The sequence below is a fragment of the Mus musculus genome, chromosome X (assembly GCF_000001635.26).
Source record: "Mus musculus strain C57BL/6J chromosome X, GRCm38.p6 C57BL/6J".
NCBI classification, from domain to species: Eukaryota; Metazoa; Chordata; class Mammalia; order Rodentia; family Muridae; genus Mus; species Mus musculus.
The window spans coordinates 152,142,499-152,162,887 of record NC_000086.7 but is presented as its reverse complement, the minus strand read 5'-3'; the positions used below and the strand labels follow the sequence as shown (position 1 = coordinate 152,162,887).

Sequence of the window (20,389 nt, the reverse complement as noted above, 5' to 3'; positions counted from 1 at the left end):
GTGCACCTTTTACTGCAAACCCTACTAAGCAAATGCACTGATTCTCAGGATATCCATTGGGGTATTTCATCCTTAGGTCTTTCGGTATACTGATCTTCAGTTCTGAATAGCTTTTTAAAAACTGTGCACTGAATGCATTCTTCCATTAGAAAATCCATGAAAACCTTGGGAAAGAGAGGAGAGAAGTGTGCATAATTACCACACAGAGGCAGCAACAACCCTGAACAGTTGCTCTATTTCTCTGCATTTCTTCATGGAGGTAAAAATGATTTTGCGCCTGGAGAGATAGCTCAGCAGTTAAGAGCACTGACTGCTCTTCCGAAGGTCCTGAGTTCAAATCCCAGAAACTACATGGTGGCTCACAACCATCTGTACAGCTACCAGTGTTCTCATATACATAAAATATAAATAAATAAATCTTAAAAAATGGTTTTGCACTGCATGATTTTCATTGTGTTTTCTTTTGCATGTTTCCTCACGTAAGTGCATATTCTTCATTACCATTATTTTGATTTGTCATGATATAGTCAACCATTCCCTGAATGTACAAAATAGAAGCAGCTATAGTTTTCCATTGGTTTAAATTGGGCTTAGATAGACTTTCCTGACCACAGCTTTAAAGAACACATGGCCTTTAAGAAACAAACCTTATATCAGCCCAACTGCACACAGCTTATTTCTCTTTCTAGATAATCATTCCCTCTAGCTATGTCTAAATTCATTCATTCATTCCAGTGACACATATTCACTCGGTACTTCTATGATCCCAAGCTAGGGCTATGGGAAGAAATGAGGCATAGCTCCAGACCACTAGAAGATGTCTCTTAGTCATGCTTGAAATAGGCCATTTCATTAATGGCTGAGAGGGAAGAAGAGGATATCACAGGAGAACAGAGAAGGGGCCCTTAACCCACCCTACGGACATGAACATAAACTCTTTAGAGGATATGGTGCCTACACGAGTCATGGAAGATGAATAGCAGTTGCTTAGGATAAAAAGAGGACTGTTCATCTAATCACAATGAGTTAATTAACCTGATTTGTCTCCATTCCCAAATCCCACCAAAATGTGAGTAAATAACGGCAACAAGAGACAGAAAGAGAAAGCCTAAGATGCTGACCAGAAGTAAACCATGCTGCTTATAGAACCCCTTCAGTGCTCAGGATTTAGAGGTACTGTACACCTCAAAAGGTGGAGTGAGGTATAAGGCTAAATATAGGATTGCAAAGCTGTCCTCAATGCTGTCCAGTCAGATTCTCTCCACCTCCAGCACCAGGCCAGCAACCGGACGCTTTGGATTTGAGAACACCAGGTGCAGTGGCAGATGGGGTGAAACAGAGCTAAAAGCAAAGGAATCTTCCCTGGGAAATGCTGGTACCCTAACTTCCTGCTACTCTCCTCCTTCCAACAGCAAAGTCGGGTGCACCTGTGTAGTGTCATGGGAACTAGTTTCAAAGCGGCAACATCCAAAGTCATTTAAGTTAGGGTTTCTGTTTTTAAGATTTTTTTTATATGTATGAATGTTTTAACTGCACGTATATAAGAGCACTGTGTGTGTGCCTGGTGCTGGCAGAGGCTAGAAAGGGATGCTAGATCCCCTAGAACTGTAGTTATAGATGGTTATAAATTGCCATGTGGGTGCTGGGAACTGAGCCTGAGTCCTCTGCAAGAGCAACAGGTGCTCTTAACTGCTGATCCACCGCTCCAACCCACAAGCTAGGTATATTTTATTTTATATTAAATAAACCTTAATAAAAATTGTTATTTTTAAAGGCAATGAAGTTCTAGGCAGTCAAAGTACTATATGCTACAAAGCTGTGTGAGAAAGACCACCAACTTGGAGGCAGATGGACCAAAAAAACAAACTTAAGAAGGAATCTGAAAGGCACAAAGACAATGAAAATAGAAAAAGAAATCTGAAGAGTGAAAAATAATTAGGGGACTATAGAGATGGTTCAGCGGTTAAGAGCGCTGGCTGTTCTTCCAGAGGTCCTGAGTTCAAATCCCAGCAACCGCATGGCAGCTCTCAACTGTCTGTAACTCCAAGATTTGACACCCTCACACTCAGACATGCATGCAGGCAGGCAAAACACCAATTCACATGAAATAGAAATAAATAAATAAATAGATTATTTTTTAAAAAGGAAAAACAGTGAGAGCCAGAATAAAAAGGTCAGTGGAATTAGAAGATAAAAGGTGGAAAGATATCCTAGGAAAGAAGATAACATAAGAAAGAGAAAGACAGAAGGGAAAAGATAAGAAAATTAGAGGATTAATTGAGGAATTCCTCCGTCTAACAATAGGAGCTCCAGAAATAGAAGCCGGAGGAAACAGCAGGAAGGAAATGCTCAAAGACACAGTATAAGACCGTTTCCCAGAATTGAAGGGATGAGAGGCCACAAGATCAACAAAACAGAGACCCACCTCAAGATATGCAGCTATACCATTTCAGAATACTGAGAGTTAAAAAAAGATGTTAAATGCTTCTAGAGAAAAAAAAATACATATGTATAAAGGCTCTTTCTAGAATGTCGTTGGCCATTAGGTTTTCTATTTCTATTATTTCAGACTTGTTCACCATAACTCTCTGAACAAGTCTGAAATAATAATAACGATGATGATAGTGGCAGTAGTGATGGTAAAGATTGCTTCAAACTTTAGACTAAATATTTGTCTATATTTATTCTTATTTTTCTGAGACGAGATTTCACCAGGTAGCTCTGGCTGCCTGGGAAATCCTGATCCTCCCATTTCTTCCTTCTAAGAGCTGGGACTATAGGCATGTACCGCTACACATGGCTATCATTTCTTAAATATCATGTTCCAGAACTAAAGAGGCAAAGATCACTTTATATTTAGGTCTTGAGGAAAACAAAGACGACAACCGAAGACTTAAAAACTAGGTAAGAGAATATAAACATTGCCCTATAATTTCTGGGAAGCTCCAGGGAGGCTTCATACAAGGAATGCCTCCTTTTCATCCTAAACGAGTATTATATAATCATAATAAATATAACAAGCAAGCATTATTGGCCTATATCATAGCCAAACATACAATAACCCAAACAATAACAATGCCACTATTTATTATGTGTTTACAATGGCCCGGGACTCATGCGATAGGTAGTCCTAACATCTGTCCGAGGTAGTTGTTCTCATCATATGGGGTTTAGAAACTGACGCTTGGTGGATCAATGTGATTCATGCACACTCACCCAGCTAATAAGTGGTGGGTCCGAGTTGAAAATCTGTACTTGTATGATTGCTTGGGTTTTTGGGACAGGACTTTGCTATGCACTGAATGCTTGTAGGGAACTTGTTGCCTTCCTGCTTCAGCCTCCTGACTCAGCATGTGTCATCATACACACGCACACCAAATACTTCTTCAACTGCCACAACTTTTGCTCCTTTCTGGCACAGCAGAGCTAAGAGGCACTTCATCTCTCATACCAGCCTGCAGACTTGGCCTTCCTTCCTCCCCTGTCTCCCATCTCCCTTCCATATAGCATAGCCCAATGTATCCTATACCAGAAACATTTAGCAGGCACTTTTATTTTTATTTATTTATTTAATTTTATATTTATTTATTTTTGTTCTATATGTATGAGTGGCTTGCCTGTATGTATGTCTGTGTACTACGCGGTACCTGGTACCTTCAGAGGCCAGAAAAAGGAGATGGATCCCCTGAAACTACAGTTACAGATGGTTGTGAGCTGGGAATTAAACTCAGGTCCTTTGGAAGAGCAGCCAGTGCTCTTAACTGCTGAACCATCTATCTCTCCAGCTACAACAAGCTCTTTTAGAAGGGGCAGAAGAGGGGCGCACACAAAAAGAAAGTGGGGGTGGATACAAATATTGCAGATCAATGGAGGGGGACAGGAAAATGGAATTGGTTCTATTGGCCTTACATTTCTCCTTTTCTGCTGGACGTACAGGAGTAAGTGTTCAGCCATGATGAAACGGTGTCTGCAGAAGGGTAGGCAGCTAGAGCAAGCCTTCTGTTGAGAAAGTCTAAACTCAGCCTCTAACCCCTTACAGTGTGCTTGGGGATCACCTCTGGCCCGCCTGCTTTCACTACCAAGGTGAAGATGGGCTGCTCCTCAAGCACTTAGCCAATCCTGGAGTGATTGTGCACAGCAGACCAGAAGCCTATCAAGTCACAGACAGAGCACCCAGCGAGGGGAAGGAGAAGGTTTGAAGGCTTCCTAAGGATGCAATAGCCAGATGGAGACAGAGCCCAGGTATCTGTTCTTCACCTGAGGTCTAGGGAGAGGAGCTTGACAGAAGGGATGTGCCAGGCCTGCTAAAGGAATGTTCATGACGCTGGTTTTGACCAATAGTAACATAGGGTCAAGATGAGGCCATCCAAGCTACGCTACTGGGAATGTGGAGTTACTAATATTTCTGGTTTCAATCAGGCTTAGCTGGAGCCAAAGCCTATAACTCAAGAGCATAAATATGTATTGCCTCTCTTCCAGAACTGTAGTAAAATACAAGTAAAGGAATAAAATAAAGTGCAAGTATGAGATCATATCAGGAAATAGGGTGGGAGAGCGAAGCATCAGTGAGTAAGAGATTTCAACAAGTTTCTGAAAGCAAAAACAAGTTAAAAAGAGGACTCAGGGAGTTGAAGGCTCTTGAAGAACACCTCAGAGGAGGCTGCAGTTGAGGAGGGAGCAACTTGGGTCATGAGAGACCGAGAGAGATTCCAGACTTAGCCTTGGTATGTATCAAGAAGAATAGATATAACGGGGGGGGGGGGGGAGACAAAAGACAAGGGATAAACTGACAACATATAAAATCTTTTCAATCTTTTCAGGGGCTGGAGAGATGGCTCAGCTGTTAAAGGCTATGCTCAAAACCACAATAATATCCTTTCAGGTCAAGGGAGATGGCTCAGCATGTGAAGGTACCTGCCATACAAGTGTAATGACTTGAGTTTGCTCCCTAGACCCTGCACAGTGTAATGAGAAAACTGACTCCTGAAAGTTGTGCTCTGATCTCCACATGTGCACCATGACACGTGAGTGCTTGTGTGTGCGTGCACACATACATCATCATCAACAACAACAAAATCCATCCTTCCTTCCTTCCTTCCTTCCTTCCTTCCTTCCTTCCTTCCTTCCTAGTCACTCTAAGTACTAGACTCAGAATACAAGCTGCCTGGCATTCTCGCAAAGGCAAAATGTCACAGGGCTCCTGGAGAAAGGAACTAAGCTATGAGAAATGGATTAGAGTGTCTAGTGACATTTTAGTGGCCTCAAATAAACTGCTTTTCATTTTGGCTTTTGAAAGACATCCATTATAACAATCAGCTCCCTGTTGAATCACTGAGCAAAACCAGCGAATGGACAAGCGATTCTGGAGATACAAAGAATAAGAGTTTATATGAAGTCATTCACAGTCTGCAAGGCAGAAAATAGGAGAGAAAAGGTACGTGGCCTAGCAAATCAATCTAGTATGTCCAACTTCCAACATTCTAGAAAAAGAAAACCAAAAAGATGAAATGGAGGAAGCTGACAAAGAAAGAATGCAACAAATAAGTGCATGTTGAAGAAGAAGAAGAAGAAGAAGAAGAAGAAGAAGAAGAAGAAGAAGAAGAAGAAGAAGAAAGAGAGAGAGAGAACAATATAATAATAAAAAAGAGAAATGAAGTTACTACCAGAAAAGCTAAATGACCAACTGACCATATCCAGTGGTGCATGGGAGCGCCTATGTATACTATCCTGGCTCCCCCCCCCCTTAGCCTCCCAAGAGCTGAGATTACAGCCATATGCCATTGTGCCCGACAAGACATGGGCTTTTTATTCTACAACTCCTTGAGTGTCATTTAAAAGTGTGTGTGTATGCTACATGATCTAACTTATACGTAGAAGCTAAAACAAAAAAGTTAATCTCACAGAAATACAGAACAGAATAATGTTTACCAAGACTGAAAAGGGTGAGAAGGGAATGGAGGGAAGATGATTCCTGGGTACAGAGGTGCTAGCAGACAGAAGGAATACCTTTTATCGTCCTATAGTGCAGTAGTATAACAATGGTTGACAAAAACTACTGGAATATTTCAAATTAGCTAGTAGAGAGGGTTTTTAATGTTCCCAATACAAAGAGACATAAATGTTTGAGTACAGTTTAATAAGCACCCTGACTTGATGATCACATATTATATACATATATTAAAATGCCACACTGTATGTAATAAACATATATAATTACTATGTCAGTTAGAAATAAAAAAATAATATTGAATATATACACTGCTTTGATTTGTGCTCACTTTGTTTCTCTTGTTTTTGAGATAAGGTCTTGATAGTGTTGGCCAGGTTAGTCTTGAAATTCTGCGCTCAAGTAATCCTCCTGCCTCAGCCTCCCAGCTGAGCTGGGTGCCACCTTGATTGGCTGGAATGCTTTTTAAAATTCTAAAATCAAGTCCCTTTCCTTTTCTGGGATCTCTGTCTTTCATACTGTACATACCAAGCACAGACAGTGATAACTCTCCTGATATGAGGTTCTGGTCTCCAGTGTTTGCTTCTGTTTAGGGAAGAAGCAAGAGAGGTGGGCACAGGACTGGATACTCTAAACCATCGGTTTCTCAACTTGGGAGTCCTGATGTCCCTTTCACATGAGTTGCCTAAGACCATCAGAAAACATAGATATTTACATTATGATTCACAATAGTAGAAAAATACAGTTATGAAGTAGCAATGAAAATACTGTTATGGCTGGGGGTCACCACAACATGAGGAACTGCATTAAAGGGTCACAGCGTTAGGGAGGTTGAGAACCACTGCTCTAAACTAATACTTTGGCTCCCTACAGCCATCTATACTGATGCCTTTTCAACCAGCTCAGCCTGCACCACCCTCTTCAAACATCACCATTACCATTCCAAACCCCATCCAGCCTTCCATTTACTAAACTATTTACATCCAGCAATTATTTATACCTGCTGGAGTCATGAAGGATTTAAGGTTACTTATTCCAAGAGCACAGATAAGGGCAGACCAGAAATTGAACCAAACAATAAGAAGGTGTGAGAGACAGAGAGAGACACACAGAGAGAGAGACAGAGAGACAGAGATAGAGAGACAGAGAGAGAGATCAAAACAGATGTTGTTCAAGCTATATTTCAAGTCAACTGGTGGCTGAGGCAGAAAGGAAGACACAATGAACATCCCAACAGCCCCATATTAGCAAGGATAAAATATACAATTTTCAGGAAAGCAAAGCTTGGCCTAGTCCTGGATCCAGAAAGAGAATGAAAATGATTGTTTATTGAGCACATACAAGCATCTGACATTGCAATTCAAATGATCTCAGTTAACGCTGAGCAGTGGGCGTTGTTATTCTATTTTAAAGACCAGGAAATAAAAGTTTATAAAACAGAAAATGGTTTCACTGAGGTCATCTAGCACACTGAAGCAGATTCATATTCAGACACAAGTCTGTCTTTCTCAAAAGTACAGCCCTCCTTTATATGAAAGTTGAAACAGGGAGGAGGGGAGGTGTCCAAGCCTGGCTATCAAGGCAGAAATTGCGTCCGAGCTGCCTCAGATACACCAAACAAATCCTAGCAAGACAAAATCCAGCAGCAAGAAGTTTGGTCCTAAGGAGCCAAAATGGAGCAGAAGGCCAGTCTACCATTCAAGCTTCATCCCCAACAAGTCACCTAGTCTCTTGGCGTCCTAGCTTTCCTCTTTCTTTCATTTGGGTTTTCTATAAGTAGAACACAAAACAATTCCACCTTCCTAAGATTTTAGAGCAGGAAACAGCACATTAGAGGGAAGCTGCTCTGAACATTGGCATTAATACTAGAGAGACTCTTGCAGTCAGGACCGCTCTCCCCTGCTCACACCTCTCCCCTGCTCACACCTCGCATGGCCCTAAACAGTCTTTTGTCTCTTCTGTTCTCAGTCTTCTCACCTGCAAAGTAAATCTCCTTTAGCCTCATACTTCTGGCCCTTCCAGCTCCAACACCTGACATTTACAACCCTGCTGATCATGAATGATTGCCATCTCTCTGAGCTCCGGCAGCGAGCTCTGTTCCCTTCTGTGATGGTATGTGAAGAATTTAGTGTCATTTCTATTCTCTCTCTGGCACCCAAGTGAGCAGGTCTTTTTTTTTTTCCTTTTAATGAGATCTACTATCTTAACAAATTGTTTTCTTTTTAAAATTAGTTTCATTGGGCTGGTTTTTTCTTCCTTCCTTTCTTATTTTTATCTACAGGGCTTTGGCTGTCCTGGAACTTGAGATTCACCTCCCTCTGCCTCTCCAGTACTGGGACTAAAGGCTCATTATATAATATTCACATGTGGACTCTTGTCCTTTGCTCATATTCATGCCCCCAATGCGCTCTCTTACATTTCTCTCCTCCCTTCACTGGTGCCCTTCTTCCCTGCAAATAGTCCCATTTTTGCTTTCATGTTACATATAATTGTGTATGCACGTGTGTGTGTGTGTGTGTGTGTGTGTGTGTGTGTGTGTGTCTGTCTGTCTCTGTGTGTGTGTTGTGTGTGGGCATGCCTGAGGTTGATGTTGAGTGTCTTCCGAATCAGCTCTTCACCTTATCCTTGAGATAGGATCTCTCACAGAACTTGGAACTCACTGACTGGTTAGACTGACTAGCTGACAAGATTCATGAATCCTCCTACAGGGAGGAGGGGGGGTGTCTCCACATCCCAGCGCTGGGATGACAGGGGTGCACCAAAACACCCAGCTTTTTAGTGGGTGCTGGGAATCCTATCTCAGATCCTCACAATTGCACAACAAGCATTTTATCCACTATGCCATCTCCCTAGCCCACATATATCTATATCTATATCTATATCTATATCTATATCTATATCTATATCTATATCTATATCTATATCTATATCTATATCTATATCTATATCTATATATTAATGCAGTTTCTGCATATGAGAAAAACATACAAAATGGTCTTTCTGTGTCTGGCTTATTTTGCTTAGCATGATTTCCAGTTCTATTCATTTTTTCTTATAAATGACACTACTTATTTCTTTTTAGGGGTAAATAAAACTGCACTGTTTATATATACACATTTTCTTGATTTATCTGTTAATAGGCATCTGCACTGCTTCCATATCTTGGCTTTTGTGAATAGGAGTGCAGATCTTACCATCTCTCATCTAGATTGTTATATGACTTCTTCACTAGATGTTTTCAAGTCTATCTTATGACCTGCACTTCTAGGGAGATTGTTCCAAAATGTGACTTTCAATATACTGTGCAACAGACACCTCTCTCCCTAGCTTAAAACTCTAAATTTCTTATGTCCTCATGATTTGGGATGACCAATGCTCCAAGGTCTCCTCCTTTTTGATAAAGCTCCCTGTCTCTCAGGTGCTGCTCTAGTTTGCTTTGACTGATAAATGTCTTGCTTCTCTTTGCACTTATTTCATGGATGGATATACATGGATGGAAGGCTGTTCCCCCTTCCTTAACGTCTCATTTGGCCCCAATTCCCAGCAACCTACGTGTAGTCCTCTTTTACCTAGACAACTCCAACTTGTCCTCTGAGCCTCCATTCAGAGACCACCTCCTGTAGGAAGCCTTCCCTGATGTGTCTGGGCAGCCACCAATCCTTACGGTACTTCCTGTCCGTCCCTCTGGCAATATCACATTGAATACCACTGTATTTGTATCTGTTTCCACAACTGCTTTCTTCACCCTGAGCCCAGAACCATGCAGTGCAAATACACCAAAGCCCACTTGTTAAGGGCACAAGGTGCCACATGCACCAGACACACAAATATTCACTTCGTTAACCTCTCTCTTAGAATTGTGGGGAGTGCTTACATGGCCTCTTACTCCTTCCCCTCACATAGCACAGAGCTTTACAAAACTATCGTTAGTAATGATGTTTATCAATAAACAAACATGTACTGTGTGCTGTGATTGGCTTTGTCATATTCAATTTTTCACAAGCACAGCTGAATTGCGTTACTCAAGAAGTGGCTAACACAGCAGATGTGCAGTTGTGTGAGGTGCCAGTTAGGTACATCACATCATATATAACAACAGCAATTTTTTTCCAATGCTGGGAATAAACTGAGCTCTACCCTAAAGAGAAAATAACTAATTTATTTACAATTCTTCCTCATGGCAAATGTTTATTATTCTTCAGGGAATACAACAGAAAGTGAGCCCAGGCCCTTACACATAGTAAGGACTACACCATAATCTCTAATGACAGTAATTCTAACATGATTATATAGAAGAAAACCTTGGCTTGGGTGGAGGTTTAAGAGAAAATGACCCCCATAGACCCATAGTGATCTATTAGGGCACTATTAGGAGGTGTAGCCTTGTTGGAGTACTTGGCTTTGTTGAAGGAGGTGCGTCACTAGGGATCAGGCTTTGAGGTCTCAGAAGCTCAAGCCAGTTCTCTTTCTGCTGCCTTCAGATCAAGGTGTAGAACTATTGGCTCTTTCAGCACCAAGTCTGCTTGCATGATGCCATGCTTCCTGCCATGACAATAATGGACTAACCTTCTGAAACTATAAGCAAGCCTCGATTAAATGCTTTCCTTTATAAGAGTTGCTGTGGTCATGGTGTCTCTTCACAGCAATAGAGACCCTACGACAATTTGATTCAGGTGAGTGTAATACACTGTAACCTGAGATCCAGTAGGAAATCATAAGACCTGGATATACAGTCATACTAACCTTTTAAGAAAGCACAAGAACCATACAACTGCACTCTTATTTCCATGCGCCAACAAAAAAAATAAATGAAACTTATAGTCTAAAAAAGATCACATAATGCCACATAAATGCATCTTCTATGAGTGAAGGGTACCTCTCGGGTGATGGTGGTGGTTCATTTACATCTAAAGCATGAGAGGAACAATCCCAATCAGTCATATAACTGGCCTAGCCATCTTTGTTTTGGCTAAGATATGATAGGACTGTTTTCACGGTGTTTGTCGCATTTCGCCTCTAGGGGGCAGGGAAGTATCATCTATTCTTGTCTAGCCTTAGCCGATCCCCACCAAGGAGGAAATAAGGCATCTCTTCACCTTTCTTCCCTGTGACACTGGCTCCTGCCAGGGAAGGAACCAAAAAGGCCAAGTCTATTCCCACCCCAAGATGCTGTGCGTGGCCTTGGTTATCTTCTCAATAAAGACTGGATGGAAACAAAAAGGGGAAAAGAAATGGAAAAATTTATAAATCAACAACTTGTAACCAGACTTGGGTGAACTGCATACAGGTCCTGTACAGGACTGCCTGGTTCACTCAAGGGAGAGGATTTTGTTCCAAGGATCAAGAATGTCGCATGACACAGACATGGCATGCTAAGGAGATACAATGATGAGCAGTTGGTCTGTATATTTTTGTTTGGTTGGTTGGTTTTTGGGTTTTGGGTTTTTTGGTTTTTCGAGACAGAGTTTCTCTGTGTAGCCCTGGCTGTCCTGGAACTCACTCTGTAGACCAGGCTGGCCTCGAACTCAAAAATCTGCCTGCCTCTGTCTCCCAAGTGCTGGGACTAAAGGTGTGCGCCACCACGCCCGGCAGCCTGTATATCTTTAAAAGTCTCATCCAATCCTGCTTCTCTGTCACTATATGAATTGGGAGACCACTGGGTGTAAAAGGCAGGAAAGTCATAAGCCAAATGCCTCCAGGGAGCAAGTGGAAAAGGCCAAGAGAATTTTGAAGTTGACATTTCTCTCAAAAGGAGTCCAGAATAAAGAAAAACTGAGGTACTGGGCCATTAGCTCACCAGGACTTAATTAGACATTCATGTGTTTACTCAGAATTGACTGGGCAGCTATGTGTTATGCAAAGTACTTCCAAGTTCTTCGGCCCTTTGTTATGCCCCCTGCACCAAGCACAGAATCCAATACAAAACTTGTACTCAATACATGTCAGTTAAGTCACAGGGTTTCCCAACCTTCCTGATGCTGGGGCCCTTTAATACAGCTCCTCATGTTGCAGTGACCCCCAACCATAAGATTATTTTGTTGCTACTTCATAACTGTAATTTTGCTACTGTTATGAATTGTGATGTAAATATCTGATATGCAGGATAGCTGATATGCAACTCCCAAAGGAGTTGCAACCCACAGATTGAGAACTGCTGTTTTAGAGGCTAGTAGGAGGCACAAGATGTGAACAACTACGGAGGTATTGTAAAAAGCTAGACCTGGGGCTAGAGAGATGGTTCAGTGGTTAATAGCATTAGTTGCTCTTACAGAGGACCCAGGTTTAATTTCCAGCACCCACAATCTGTAACTGCAGTCCCAGGGGATCTGATGCCCTCTTCTGGTCTCTACAAGCAGAGAATGCACACTGAGCACAGATGTGCAGGCAAAACTTCCCTATACATAAAGTTAAAAAAAAAAAGGTTAAAAAGAAGATAAAAAGGATAATCTGCTCATTGCAAACGCCAAGGATAAACTGAGCATTAAGAACAACCAATAAGGGCTGGTGAAATGGCTCAATGGTTAAGAGCACTGACTGTTCTTCCGAAGGTCCTGTGTTCAAATCCCAGCAACCACATGATGGCTCACAACTATCTGTAATGGGATCCAATGGACTCTTCTGGTATGTCTGAGGACAGCTACAGTGTACTTACATATAATAAAAAATAAATAAATCTTTAAAAAAAATGAAGAAGGACCAACAAGGGCTTGGGAGATGGCTCAATAATTAAAAGTACTTTTCGTTCTTCTAGAAGACCCAGGTTTGATTCTCAGCAACTCACATGGCAGCTAACAGTTTCAGTTCAGGGAATCTAGTGCCCTCTTTTGGCCTCCATGGGCACATATGTGGTACACATACATACATGCAAGCAAAAAAAAAAGCCACAGACACAAAATAGAATTTTTTTTAACAAATTAAGGACCACCAAATAAACACAGGAGAGGTGTGAAGAGGTGTTAGCTAATTCAACCTTAAAAATTCAACCAAAGATGAGGGAACAGCATTAGTCAAATCACAGAGACCTGAGTGAGCTGATGATGGCAGCACAAGGCTAACTCAAGTCTGGACTGAGGACAAGGGACTCACAAAAATGAGAGAAGGGGAATCTGTGGACAGAAACAGAAAGACAATGAAAAACATAGGAGCCAGACTGAAGACATGGCTTGGCTCCAGCTATTCAGAGGCTTAACAGAAATACATGGTGGCAACAATCAGGAGGTAATTGTAAGAGGGAACCTCTGTCGGAGGAAAGCCGGAGTCGTGACTATGGTCCATGTCTCTAAACCCCTCTTCTGGCAGGGAACAGTGCATTGAACGATTGAGAGCCATACAATTCTAGGTCTCATCAGCAGGTTCCTTTACAGCTCCTCTCTGATTCCTCATTTCCTCATCTGAGGATAGCAGTAACACCCACCTGGCAAGGGGTTTGTGACAATGAGATAAGACATGGGGCTGCCTGATGGGTAAGAATGTCAAGAATGCTACAGGCTCTGGAGCCCAGCCTGGGTTCCTACTAGCTCTTTTGTAGTCCTGCCACGTATTCACTTAGGGACCTTGGCTGTGTTACCTGAAGTTTCTAGACCTCAGCTTCTTCATCCGTAAAATGGAGTTAATAACAATTTACATAAAGGGATGCATGTGAAGACAGAAGGAATGATTCCATGGGAAGCACATAGAAGGCAGTGTCCAGCACACAGTAAATGCACTAAAAAAAATGTTAGCTATTATTACATAAAGCTGCATAGGATAGTGCCTACCACCCAGAAAGCTGAGACTCAATATGAACAGGGCCTCTTCACCATGCTCCAGGCTTTTACTCTGCCCCCAGCAAATTCAGAGGCCATAGTAGGTAGGTGGACAGAGAAAGAACAGGCAGCGAACGTCAATTGAACACCAAGGGACTGTGCACTTCTTCAAAGCACCTTCCTCTACTGCCCAGGTCCTCAAACAGTGGCCTGGCTCACTTTGGTCCCTCTATCCTCTGAGGAACCCCACCCTTTCGGTTCACTTTGTCCTCTGTACTGTCTATGGCCTGACTAAGCCCGAAACCCTGTCTTCCTGGCTGGTGGGAAGAGGGCTCTGCAAGTGCCAAGAGCATGGTGTTTGCTAAGCCTGGTGGCCCCTCCTGCTCTGTGAACACAGCCAAGAAATATTTGTGGATGACAACAACCCCATTCTTGCCCCAGATCCAGACAGAGAAAGCAAGACTCCCAATTCTCCTTAAACTTAACGTTATCATTTTCTCCCATACCAGCATAATGCTCACAACACGGCAGAGGGGACAATAAATAGTTTCCCTCCTAAAAGGAAAGAGAGACACCCTAGAAAAAGAATCCAGCACGCCAAAGGGGACAGACTTCCCCCAGAGCCTCACCCTGGGATTGCTCTCACGTATTCATTTTCTCAGTAGCCTGGGCCCCTATGGGGAGCATGCTGACAACCCAGCACACGCACATGATGATAGTTCAGCAGTGAAATGGTAGGACTATGCATCGCCCTGGGTGCCAAGAACACCACGCTGGCGTTCTCTAGGTTCAGTATCTAAATGTGAGCTAGCTTGCACAGGGGGGTGGGGTGGGGAGGAGGGAGCAGAGGATAGACAGTTACCACTATACTGGCTTCAACCCACCACTGCATACAGCAGAGATAAAAGCTAGGCCCATGCAGAAAATGTAGGAACAGAGCTCTCTTGGGCACAGGGCACTCAGCAGTGAGTCCTAGCCTCTAGAAATCATTCTATGTGCCAGAACTGTAGTGTGTTGGGGGTGGGGTGGGGGGGGAACCAAGCTTAACAACCAAAAAAAAGATCTCTTTTTAAATCATGGCAGGAGGTGAGAGCTCCACATAAAAAGATCTGAGTATTAGTCAGGATCAACAACTAGTAAGCAAACAACTAAATCCTCATGTAGCAGTGACCAGAAGGAGGTAGGGACTCATGTTGCTTTCTGTCACACTAGGAAGGCCACACCCAGAGCCTGGCAGCAGAGATTCTGGCATTCTGGAACCTGTCCAGAAGAGCAGTAGGGAAGGATGTGGGAGTCCTGGGTAAATGATCCGAATAAGGATGGGTGATGCCCAAAGCAAAGAAGGCCCAGTTCACAGGAACGGGAGCATGTTGTGTTAGTAGCATGACCTCTGATGGACATCACTTCTCAGAGCCCTGGGTTTCTTATGCTGTGACATGATGGTAATGACAGATGCACAAAGGGTTGTTGGGAGAACTGAGTCTGGGGCAGAACAGGCTCCCAACAAGCTACATCTTGACCCAGGCCCTAGTCTTCCTAGTCTGTCCACCAGAGGGAGCCTGGGGCCCAACAGAGCCCAGCCTGTACCAGCTCTGCCTGTCCTCCCCCAATGCTGCAGCCTCAGCTGCTGAACTCCCACCCTGCCTGCCCGCGCTTCCAACAGCAGCCTTCTCACCCACTCCTTACAAACCCAGAACAGGCCTAGCAGGGGAGTCGCTTGCAGCAGCATTGGTTACAGCAATGGCTACAGGTTCTCCTGACACCGGGCAAGGAGGAAGGTGGGAAAGAGGAAGACAGCTGTCTTTTCTTCTCATCAACTCCTCCACTCATTCCAGACCCATCTCTTCTAGTTCAAAACCTGGAGATACCTAAGGCTCTTTTGGCTTTTCCCAGTTCAGTACCTCAGCAGGTCCTGAGGCCAAGACTCCTAGGAGTAGTTAAGCTGTAGGGAACAAATAACATGCCTTTAAGACAGGCAGACTTAGATTCTAGTCGCAGCTCCATTAGCAAATAGTAGCATAACCTTGAATAAGGCCCCTTCATCTTGAAGCCTCAGTTTCTCCCTCTCTAAAATGGAGTTGCTGATGCTCACTGAGTGGGCTGGGCTGTGAAGTCCAAAGGAAGCAATCATAGATAGGCAAGCAGTTAATATGTGGTTGAGAGAAACCCAAAGTGTTATTTAAACCTCTTTATTAGCCAGTAGGAAATGTGATGCAAGGGATTCCAACAAGCAACCTGGAAAGTGTACAAAAAGAAGGAAGGAGTCAGAAGCAGGCCCGCAAGGATGGCAGAAGGGCAAATGGGCTTCCAGCCAGCCAAGAAAATCAGACCTGATGTCTGCAGGGTAGAGAATCTGAGAGCAATGGAATTCGGAAATTGAGAAAGATTCAGGTCTTTTCATTGGGCTTAATGCTCAAATCAGGAACTATATGCTTCCTCCAGCTCTCTCAGACCCCCTTTAGACTTCAACTGGACCACTCAGGCCAGCCACCACCCCCATCCCTTGAGGCAATGTACTGCATCACAACTGGCTAGGTTGAAAAGTTCTCTTGATTTTATCTCAGATGTTCCCTCTGTTCCTGGATCTGCCCCCTGGAGCCATACATATTGAGGTTGCTCCCTCCATCACAGGCCTGACCCCTCTAGAGAAGTCTGCAACCAGGCTCAAGGACCACAATGCCCCATCCAGTCTTTCTCTGCCCCCCATTCTGGGGCTGTCCTTCTACCTCAACACTCAGCTGAGGGTGCACTGCAGTGGAGCCCAGCCAAGCCCTCAAGCTGCAGCTGCTGCTCCTGGGGCCCAGCCATCTCAACCCAGCACCCCAGCCTGCTGCCTCACCATGGGGGAGTTGCAGAGAGCTGTCTCCCGGCAGATTTCCTGAGGCAGAAGGCTTCCCCACCCCCAGCCCAGCCTCCAAGAGACACTCCACTAGTTGTGGCACATGGTAGGACCAGCTGAGCAGTGAGAGGAGGGGGAAGCCTGTCCATTTGCTAAAGGACTTCAGACTTGCTCTTTGGTGTGGTTGGGTTAGTAACATACCCATTGAATCTCAGTTGGCAGTCCCTGGCTTTAAAAAAAATATCTAGGGGAAATCATAGACTGGCAAAAGAAGGGACTCAGTCAAGGTCACAAAGCCAATCTGCAACAGAGCTGGAAGGGGACGCCAGTTCTCCCATCTCCCAATTCAATGTTCTTTTCAGTATAGCAGTAAAGCAATAGGAGGGCCTTTAGGGCATCCCTGTGAGCCTTCGTGCCCTTGACTCACAGCCTAATACATTTATCCCAATCAGCACACAATGGGATCTACATAGGAAAAGTAGATCCTGTCCATGTCCCATCAACTCAGAAAATATTCCTAACCTGTCTCAGACACATGTACAAACCCCAGCACAGGTCTGAAGCTGATCCAACAGATGGGAGATCTATGGACTTCCCTTCCTGGTAGGGCTCTTTAAATGGGTGTTGTTTTTCTTGAAGGGTGGAGACCAGCTGGACTTTGAGAAACTAACCAAGGGCCTAGCCTCCATCTTTGCTCCCCCATCTTTGCCACCATCACCCCCCCTCCCCATGCCAAGATGTGCTGCAGTTCCATTCTGGTCCCCACCTGCCTCGAGACGAGATCACCCCCCCCCAAAAAAAAAAGGTGTGTAGGAGTGTTTCTCTCTTTAGGGGGCTTGAGTTGATACCACCTCTGTCTAAAAATTATTTAATCCATCCTCTGGAAAGGATACAGCTAGGGGCTGAAGAAGTGGAGGGAGGTAGTGGGAATTGCTTTAGTCTCTAACTGGCTTTGGTTCTACAGGGAAAAGAAGCCCGCACTCGTCTGACCAAACCAATGTGTGGTGGCTAGGGAAAGCATGTCAGCCGGTTGAGGAGAACCTTCTCCCGATTGGGACAGGCGAAGCAGGAAATGGGATCAGGCATGGGCTTCATATACTTTATCTGCCAGCTAAGTTGGAGAGGGATCTAGAGGGAAAGGAATGGGTGGGGTGGGGGCCGCAAACACATTCCTTACTTTCTCTGGAGGGTTGTAGCCGGGCTGGTGCTGGTACTGGTGCTGTGACCTCCGCCAGCGCCAGGACTGGAGCTTCTGGATGCGCCACGACTCAACTGGCCCCGCTCCCGCGGTGGCCGCTGCCCCACGCCCACCGCCGCGGAATAGCCGGCTTCCTTCTCGCGGCCCGGGTGCGCTGGCCCAGCCTCCCTCCCGCCACGCTCGCGACCCAGGGCTGGGTTCTCATGGTGCAGGTGGCATTGGGCCACGTCGCGCTCGCGGGCTGTGTAACCGGTAGTGTCCTGAAGTTGATAGGAGGCTTCTCGCTCCTTATCCCGATAGATAGCTTCCCGGTTCTGGTAAGCGCCATCCCGGTTCGGGTAGCCCACGTCCCGGGACGCCTGGTGGAACTGGCTCTCCCGCAGCTCGCGGTGGTGGAACTGGGTCTCACGCAGGTTCTGGTACTGGCTTTCGCGGCCAGGACTATCCCGTGCGCCAAGGGGGTCCCGGTGCAGTTCCCCACGGTGCAGCTGGCTCTCCTCCCGCAGGTCGCGGTTCTCCTGGGTGAGCTGGTCCAACTGGCCCTCCAGCTCTTCTATGCGCCGCCGCTGGGTCTCCAACAGCTGCTGCTGACTCTCGATGATGTTGTTCAGCTCCAGCAGGTACTCCACCGCCCGGTTGGGGCTCTCAGATCCCGGGCCACCCGGAGGACCGGACCCCGCCTCCATCCTGGCGGCCCAGGGACAGGGGAACGGGCAGGAGAGCCCAGTCCCCGCTCGCTCACGGCGCCACCCTCCCCCGGGCCCAGCCGGGGGAGGGGGCCGGCGGGACGCGAGGGCGCGCACCGGGCTCGGGGGCCCGGGGGCCCTAGGGGGCCCGGGAGACAGCGCTGGGGCCGGCGGCACGGGGCGCAGGAGCTAAGGCTACCGCCGCCGCCGCCGCCGCCGCCACCACCACCGCCACCGCCACCGCCAGGGCTCGGAAGGACGCGGCCCACGGCGCTCCGCCCGCTGCGGAGTCACTGCGCAGCGCGGCCGCGCGGGACCGCCCCGGCCGCCGGCCCGCCCCCCGCCCCTGCCCCCACCCAGCTCTCCCGACCCGCCCCCGCGCGCCCCACCTGCAGTCGCCACCAACACCCTAGCTGGACCAGCCCCAAAGCACTGGCACCTCAGCTGGATGCCAGCCTTAGCTCAGCCTGCAGGAGATATCTCCATTCCAACTGTCCTGGGGTCTTCACCTAACAGCCTAATGAAGTCCTCCAACCTATTCTAATATGCACTGGCCCAACAGGCCCAAGACCCAAGCCGTCAAAACACCCAGCCCAGGCAGTCTCCAGACTCAGTCAACTCAGACTTCCAACCCCTCAGTCGGCCAACCCCACTCAGTATCCCATTCCTTATCCCAGCTGGCTTCTTGTTTTAGATGATCTCCTTCCAGCTCCATGACAATCTCTTGATTTTTCATTACAACTAGTCAGTCTATAGACCATTACTCCATCTCAGTACTTCTGCGTTTCTCTAGCCTTGTGATCCTCCAGCCCACCCAGTCTGTAGTTCCATATCCCAGACAGTCCCTGGAATTCAACTACTACTACTACTACCACCACCACCACCACCACCACCACCACCACCACTAACCCCCCCCCCCATACACACACACACATGTAACTCTTCAGGCATTTACCTTCAGCCCGCCAACCTCTAAATTCTTCATCCAAATCAATGCTCAGATTTCCAATCCTATCCGACCCCAGGATTCCCTATATTAGCCCGTTACTGGGTCTTTTGACCAAGGAAGGCCTTTTTGACAAGGGTCTTTTTTTGATCATTGATGATCATTTCCAACAAGCCCCAGGACTCCCCATTAGAGTCAGACTTGATGTCAAAACATCTTTCTTCAACCGTCATTTTCTAATCCCCATGGAAATGGCATCTTCTTTCATTCCACCATTGCCAATCAGTGAAGTTTTATCTTTTCATTAAGACCTGAATCAAATTCTCAGCATGGGTTTATAATACCTGTGCTTGTAAGGTTAAAGCAGGAAGACTGCTAGTATTTAGAGGCCAACCTGAACTAAGTAATGAGTTCCACACAATCCTTAGCTACAGTGTGGGATGCTATCTCAAAAAACCAAAATAACAATAGAAAGTTAGGAGCTGGAGAGATGGTTCAGAAATTAAGAGCACTAATTGCTCTTCCGAAGAACCTGGGTTCAATTTCAAGCACCCACGTGACAACTCAAACTGTAACTCCTGCTCAAGAAGGATTTTAAACACTCTTCTGGCCTTCAAGGGTGCCAGGCACTCATGTGATGCACAGACATAAATACAGGCAAAACACCCTTGCACATGAAGGGGAAGAAGGAAGAGGGAAAGAAGTAAGGAGAAAAGGAGGAGGACAAGGTGGAAGCCTTAAGTCAAATGCCTCTTTTTGAGTCCATCCCTGATTTTCCCAGTGATAAATGTTCTGTGCTTCTGTAGAGATCCTAAAGAGATTGGACAGAAACAGCAGAGTGAAATGAAAGGTGCTGAGAAGGCTGTGACTAACCAAGGAGAAAGCTCAAGAACAATGGGGATAGCCAGCTTTCTAACATAGGTTTGGGTCCAGAATGATTACAAGGCATGAAAAATGCCTTCTGAGCTGATGCAGAAGTTCTCTAGTGTGCTTAGCTAGCCACTGAGTACTGGACTTCATTTAGTTCC

At 45.5% G+C, this 20,389-nt stretch overlaps 1 protein-coding gene across 6 annotated transcripts in view; it reads right to left on the bottom strand.

Annotated features, from left to right (window-relative positions):
- The window catches only part of Iqsec2 (IQ motif and Sec7 domain 2), an 81,055-nt gene extending 62,350 nt beyond the window's left edge, over window positions 1-18,705 (bottom strand). For 5 of the 6 annotated variants that reach the window (XM_006528842.1, XM_006528848.3, XM_006528844.1 and 2 more), the window contains exon 1: window positions 17,709-18,705. In XM_006528842.1, coding sequence (XP_006528905.1) covers window positions 17,709-18,415 — 707 coding nt within the window. In that variant the 5' untranslated portion in view covers window positions 18,416-18,705. The remainder of the gene's footprint in view (window positions 1-17,708) is intronic. The other variant, NM_001114664.2, reaches the window with a different exon arrangement.
- Between the last annotated feature and the right edge of the window lie 1,684 nt (window positions 18,706-20,389).